This window comes from Cryptomeria japonica, chromosome 4 (genome assembly GCF_030272615.1).
Source record: "Cryptomeria japonica chromosome 4, Sugi_1.0, whole genome shotgun sequence".
Taxonomy (NCBI): domain Eukaryota; kingdom Viridiplantae; phylum Streptophyta; class Pinopsida; order Cupressales; family Cupressaceae; genus Cryptomeria; species Cryptomeria japonica.
The window spans coordinates 246264504-246271022 of record NC_081408.1 but is presented as its reverse complement, the minus strand read 5'-3'; the positions used below and the strand labels follow the sequence as shown (position 1 = coordinate 246271022).

Genomic DNA, 6519 nt, shown 5'->3' with positions numbered 1-6519 from the left:
CAGGTGAATTTGAATAGTAAAAAGTGGTATGATATCTTCTCTAGATTATGGAATAATAGTATAGAGCCTAAGAAGGCTTGTTTTAAGTGGTTACTACTTTTGCAAAGGTTACCTTATAAAGATTACAATAGTAGTAATGATCTTTGTAGTGTAACTTGAACATATCAAGCATTTTTTTTTTATTATTTCATTGCTTAAGAGATTTGGAATCATTTTTGTTTTAACATGAGAGGATGTCATATAACATTGTTTTCTCTAAGAATGTGTTTGGTTTTGTCTCAAATATGAATAAGGAATGTAACCTCTTTTGGCTTTATTTTCTAGTGAAATTTTATGGCAAATCTGGAAATTGAGGAATGTGGACAAATTTCAAGGGGGTAAAAGGATCCTTACAGAGTTTTGAAAGAGATTCATTTCTCTTAATGTTGCTATGCAAATTTTTGTCACCCTGAACATCTCAAGGTTCAAATTCAAGAAGCTATTGGAGGATGGAGCAGTTAGAGTCAACTCTTTTGAGGTCTCATATTGTCACACCTGGGCATATACTAGAGAGGATTACAAACCTTTTGTGCAAGGATTACAAGAATTTGTGAAAGAATATAATGAAGAGAAATGGGATTAAGAGAAACTCAAAGGAAAGAAGCCCATGGAAGCTGAAAACATGACAAGGAAAAAGGGAACTAGGTATTACATAATTCAAGGAGAATGCTCAGCTATGGAGGTGATTAACTCCAGTGAGGAAATCTCAGCCATTGACCCCCCCCATTGGATGGAGGGGTCTAAACTAGTATAGTGAAATCAAGAATTACTAATGGCAATGTTAGGAAAGTTGAATACTTTTTGGCAAAAACTATGCAACATAAGAACAAATGTTTTATATTGTTATATATCTTTTTGTAGTCCTAGATACTTCGTATGTGTATAGTTGATAGCGTTCATACAATGATAATGCCTTGTGTGACCATGATGTCATGATTTTTTGATTCTTGTTGGTGACAACTTGGTGTTGTCTTAACTTTCTCGCACATGGATGTTTATGCACATTTACAGTTTATCTTTAATATTAAAAAAATTGTCAGTCCTTATGCAGTAATGACCATCATTATTTGGGGTGACATCATTTTCGATAATCCACATTGTCATGTATTAATCCCACATATTATAAAACGATTTCATATATCAAGTCATTTCTATACAAAATAAAATTAATCACACACAATATAAATTCAACTTGAAGAAATTTTATGACTATTCACAATCTAAAACATTCCTCAAATTACAAACATTAAATTTTATACCATTAATGAATAAAATCTATATAACATTAACATTTAATTTTCATCATTATTTAAAAAATTATATGCCCAACCCCATCTTCTCGTTTGATTTTCAAGCATTTATTATAATGATTTATATCTAAGGAACTGCATTTATATCTAAAGGTATTTCTTCCTGTCCTTCAAAGTTGAGAATAGTTGACATTTTTACTTTACTCAATTATAAAAGAAAAAAAAAATCTTGACAACGAATCCCATAATTTACACCAATATCAAGATTTTACAAAATCATATTCCAAAGGTTATCATATGGGATACAGGGTATGAATCAAATCCGGCGATTTAGGGGTTTATGGCACACTCAATGGGAACACTTGAAAACCTTCCAGACTTTTCTTTGCAGTAGTCATAAAACATATAATTCTTCGGAACCCATCCGAGTTTATTGAGCTGGTCTTGACTGAGGCCCTCAAATTCTGGTTGCTCCCACCAATGCCCAACACAGGGTGAAGGTGAAGGTGAAGGTGAAGGTGAAGCAGATGTTACACACCCATCCACTTCAAAAGCTTGAAAAGATGCAATGAAAGGAGCTTTGCTCCAATCTATTTTCACTTTTCCGCCATTGGTGGCCCAGTTTTCCCCATTCCAGAGGGTGGAAATGATTTTCATGGGTCGATTCTTAGGATATGGGATGCCCAAAGATTCGTTACTTTTGAAAGCACGAATGGGAATTGAATCCACTCCAAATCTGTTTAAAAAGTTTAGAATGACATCAGATACAATTATGCAATCATTTGCAGTCAGAACTCTGAAAGACATGTTTGATTCATTATATACGGAGAATTGAACATGATGGGAAAATCTTTTATACAGATAACTTGGGAAAAAATTGAAAAAGATTCATTATATATGGAGAATTGAACATGATGGGAAAATCTTTTATACAGATAACTTGGGAAAAAATTGAAAAAGATATATTTTTTATTAGAGAATCATTATAAATCAGAAGAGGGTTTTGAAAGAGCAATAAGTTATGGTCAACCCATCAATTGTTTGGTAGGGATGTGGCCTCTGTTTGCACAGAGGCCCTCAAATTTATGAAACATCAAATAAAATGGGAAAAACAAACACAAACAATTTCAACATTTAGAACGACAGGAGCAAAGATGCTATAACAATAACATACACAATCTGCTTTTGGTTCCATAGAATTGAGTAGTTATGGAAATCTGTTGATGGGTCAAACCAGAGTCGAATTCTTTGCTCTCTGTTTCCAACTCCATTCACAAAAACGTTGGTCTGCAAATGATATCCCTTTCCTGGCAGGTTTCCCAAAAATTTGAAGTCGATTTCATCGTGAGATGATGAATCTGATGACATCTGATGCAAGATGCAAATGCAAACATTAATTATCTCAATGGTTAATTTGGTCCTAATTAAACCAGCTGAATTGCTGAAATCCAACATGTCATTATAAGGCTAACCATCTAGGGATCAACCAAACTCTATTGAAATTTGGGTGTTCATTTAAATGTGTTGCAATGTATTAGAAATTGTCATGAAGGAACATTTTAGCAGGTAATTATATTCCTGGTTTCTGATAATATGGATTTCTTTAAGCAGGTTTAAAAAAAAGCGATTTCTTCAAAAAGTATCCATTAAGTATGCCTGTGAACACAAGAAAATTGGTGATTTTTTTTCTGATTTAAATTATATTGAAATGTTTTTAAAAAATCAATGTTTTAATCATACTTCATATTTAGAAACAATGCAACACAGCTTAATCCAGAGAAAAAACATCAATCTGTTATAAACTATGCAAACATCATATTTCTGTGATCACAAGTATATTATTAACAAAGAAGAAAAGTTGTAAGAAATGAAGGAATGTGAATGATGTTGTAAATCAGTGCTGTAAATGAAGGAAAGATTTATATCAGATAGGTTAAAGTTTTTTCTTAGACATGAAAAATATCTGAAAGGAATTGTCAAGTCAACAGCTGGGCAGTTTTTATCACTGGAAAAACTAATGAATATTTGTATAGAAGACTCTAGTCTGCAGGTAAGCTGTCCATAGTTGCTTTCTCATTCTTTTCTATGTAGTGATAATCTCTGTAAATTGATATGGAATACTACTAAAAACTTTCAGGTTCTGAGACTTGCTTACATACATAATATGCGGTGACTGTTCCTGCAGAATTTCCAGCTATGAGCTTAATTTTCATGTTAAAGCTTCCAAACAGGTAATTATTTTTTGAGGTGAAACCAGAACCTGAAACAACCATTGAAAGACAATCTCAGTTTCAAGTCATAAACTTTATGAAAACATTGTCAAATACAATATGCAACCTGCTTGATTGGTACAATGCTAAGTGGAATACCTGAAGCTTTGTCCAAAGAGAGCTCTACTGTCTGTTCATTATTGAACAATTTAACATGGTCATTTCCCCATGAGATATCAAAGCTGTCATTGAAGGTGGAGCATTCTCCTTGTGACAAAAAGTGTACAATCAGCATGAATACTGAACAGGCATAGCATCCACCTATTTTTAAAATTAAAAGCTTCAGACAAGTCTTACTCTTCATTGCAGATGCTGAAAGGCAAATATTTCTTGTTGCCTTCCCTTACTAGACATATAGGGAACAGATTCTGACAGAGCCCCCAATGTCTTATGTTTCTATATACTGTTCAACATGCCATACTATTGATGGAGGTTGTACAAATAGTAAATAGAGTGACGTTTAAAAGGAACTATCAATGCAGGAGACATTTAAGGTCGCAGCTGTAATCATATTCTTTTTCAATGCTGGAATCTATTCCACTTATGATTGTCAAACAGTCTGAATACTTAAATGAGTATAACTTTTGGGAAAGTAGACAACATATTCTTTATGGTCGGTTTTGTAAGTATTGAATCTCAAAGACACCATGCTGAATAGTTTACTACAGTACAAAATTTGCATGGCCTATTATGCTCTATCAGATTCAGAGATGCACTTGCCAGTTGTAACATGTTTAAGACTTAAGAGGGAAGGACTTAGAAATGGGCCTGACTTAACTATACTTGTCATTTTGTGTGCATGAGGTGAAAGCTGCATTCTCACAGAAGGAGCTCCCAAATTTGACTCACCACATCTTGTACCAGTCTCCAAATACATTCTTTATTTTCCCAAAATTACCAACTTACAGGATTGTTACTTGGAATTGCTTTAAGAGGAAAGGGCTGATCAATCAATAATAACATTTATACATATATACATAAATGTGGGGCTGAGATAAGTTCTAGATTTGATTACAAAATTTTATTGAATTTAAGCTATAGTATGAATACTCTAGTATGATTCTGTCTATGAAATGCCAATTCAGTGATCAACATAAGGAGTGTCCGAAAGGGTTGAAGGATGTAGTATTCTTTTCATCTCAATCTGCAGTGGTCTAGGTTTGGGTATGCAGTGGTCTATAGCTTTGGGTATGTGTGTTGGTTATAAGTGCATCTTTTACCATTAAAAAATGTACCAGACTTAACAAAAGTTTCACCTTATATTTTAAAAGAGATTTACAGAATTCATGAGATCTTAATAATTTAGACTGTCAAATATTTATGACTAAAGACATAAAATTTCTACAATCTATAATATTAATTTGATACATTTTATAATTTGATAAAAAAAAAATCACATGATCTAATTAAAAAAAAAACTAAACAATTTTTTCTTTCTTCAATAATTTTATAACCACTTGAAGAATATAGGGGAAGCATACCAGTAGTCATTATAGCTAATTTTGTGCACCCATGTATCTTACACGGTGCATTGGATTTTGATGATATTTTTTTTGGTTGTCTCCTTATGCGACTTAATTGCTTATAACTATTGTTCAGGCTTCTGAATAGTAACAATGTACGCTGTAGGATCCGTTATGCATGCAAGGGTCAAAAAGTGGTAATTTCAAAGTATTGCTCAATACCTACTTAAAGATGCACTACAACCACCTCAAATATGGCTATTACTTACACACTTATGTCCCAGTAGTGGTGCTCTATGGATACCATAAAGTTAGGCAACTGCTTCAATTAAAGTCCATTAATTCTATCTATTGGGGGTAAAGTGAGTGGCTATTGGTACATATGAAATTTATTAATGGACTTTTAGTTATATTTTTTTGATTTCTTTATAATTAGTAATTACACTGTTGAATAAGCAAAAAATGAATGGTATTTGTGCTCTTCCCCTAAACAACTATCTCTGTAACTGGGATAGAAGTCTCTAAACCATACTAGTACAATGAATGAGTTTGGTGTTGACTTATATCTATGAACAATTATCAGAACTGATTTTCCTATAGCTGTATGTAAAAATGTTCAAATAGTCCAAGTTTCATAAAATTGGGTCCCATAATTTAACCAGGACAGCATTTTCATGTTCCTCTGTCGGGCAATCAAATGATTTTTTCTTTTTGGCTTAATACAATTAACAGTTCTGTTTCTGAGATGGTCATTTGCCATTGGCTTTAGAAGAATGGTTAGCCATCTAAAGAATCATAAAATGAAGAAAGTTATTTGTACTTTTTATTTATAGGTGTGAGACAGTTGTTTCCAAATTTTATTCGATTAGAACAGATTGCCACTGGCCCATACCTAATATGATATGTAAGGCTTTCTGTCGTACATTTAATGAGCATTAGAGGTCTTGGAGAGTATGAACTTATTTTCTTCGTAGAATTGGTGGTTTGATGAGATATAATAATTCTAAACTAGGTAGAGGGTTCAGTAGTTTCACAGGTTTATTTTGTGAGTATATGCTGGTCAAAATCTTTTTAATATAATTGGGATAAAAGATTAAAAAAAATAATATTTTTATCTAATAGAAGAGTCTTAAATTATCAATTAAATATTTGAATACATCTAATTTAATGAAACAATGTTTGTGATTATGGTATTACTTAATTTTAATTTAATCAAACAGTACGGTAGATCTATGATTAATGTTCCAAATCTAATCTACCTCTATCAATCATTCTTGGGTTGCAATCAAATGAAATTTGATTAGATCATTCTAGCTTCTTTTTTAAGATCCATGGATCAAGCCCCTATAACATCATTTGGAAGACTTGATATTTTGTCTCACAATGTCTAACCTAATTTGATTAGTCCCTTACACATGGTTTAAGCTTTGCTACTTCTTCCATCTAGTGGAACCAGTTGATTCAACAAGATAACAAACCTCTTGGCATCATTAATAA

At 32.5% G+C, this 6519-nt stretch overlaps 1 protein-coding gene across 2 annotated transcripts; it reads right to left on the bottom strand.

Annotated features, from left to right (window-relative positions):
* Positions 1 to 1599: 1599 nt before the first annotated feature.
* LOC131874759 (probable xyloglucan endotransglucosylase/hydrolase protein 5) lies at positions 1600 to 4078 on the bottom strand. Of its 2 annotated transcripts, XM_059218673.1 has the most exons (5): positions 3857 to 4078; positions 3659 to 3766; positions 3449 to 3549; positions 2464 to 2657; positions 1600 to 2025 (listed from the first exon to the last, which is right to left on the bottom strand). In XM_059218673.1, the coding sequence occupies exons 1-5, from the start codon at positions 3861 to 3863 to the stop codon at positions 1620 to 1622; spliced, it is 816 nt and encodes a 271-aa protein (XP_059074656.1). In that variant the 5' UTR covers positions 3864 to 4078; the 3' UTR covers positions 1600 to 1619. The 2 variants fall into 2 exon arrangements, with proteins under 2 accessions (XP_059074656.1, XP_059074655.1); XM_059218672.1 differs by having other exon boundaries at positions 3659 to 4078.
* Between the last annotated feature and the right edge of the window lie 2441 nt (positions 4079 to 6519).

Coding starts and splice junctions, on each gene's coding strand:
- LOC131874759 (XM_059218672.1), bottom strand. CDS start 3,863: ATGAAGAGTAAGACTTGTCTGAAGCTTTTAATTTTAAAAATAGGTGGA. Junction 2,658..3,448: donor GAACAGTCACCGCATATTAT/GTATGTAAGCAA, acceptor ATCTTGCATCAG/ATGTCATCAGATTCATCATC. Junction 2,026..2,463: donor TGGAACCAAAAGCAGATTGT/GTATGTTATTGT, acceptor CTTTTTAAACAG/ATTTGGAGTGGATTCAATTC.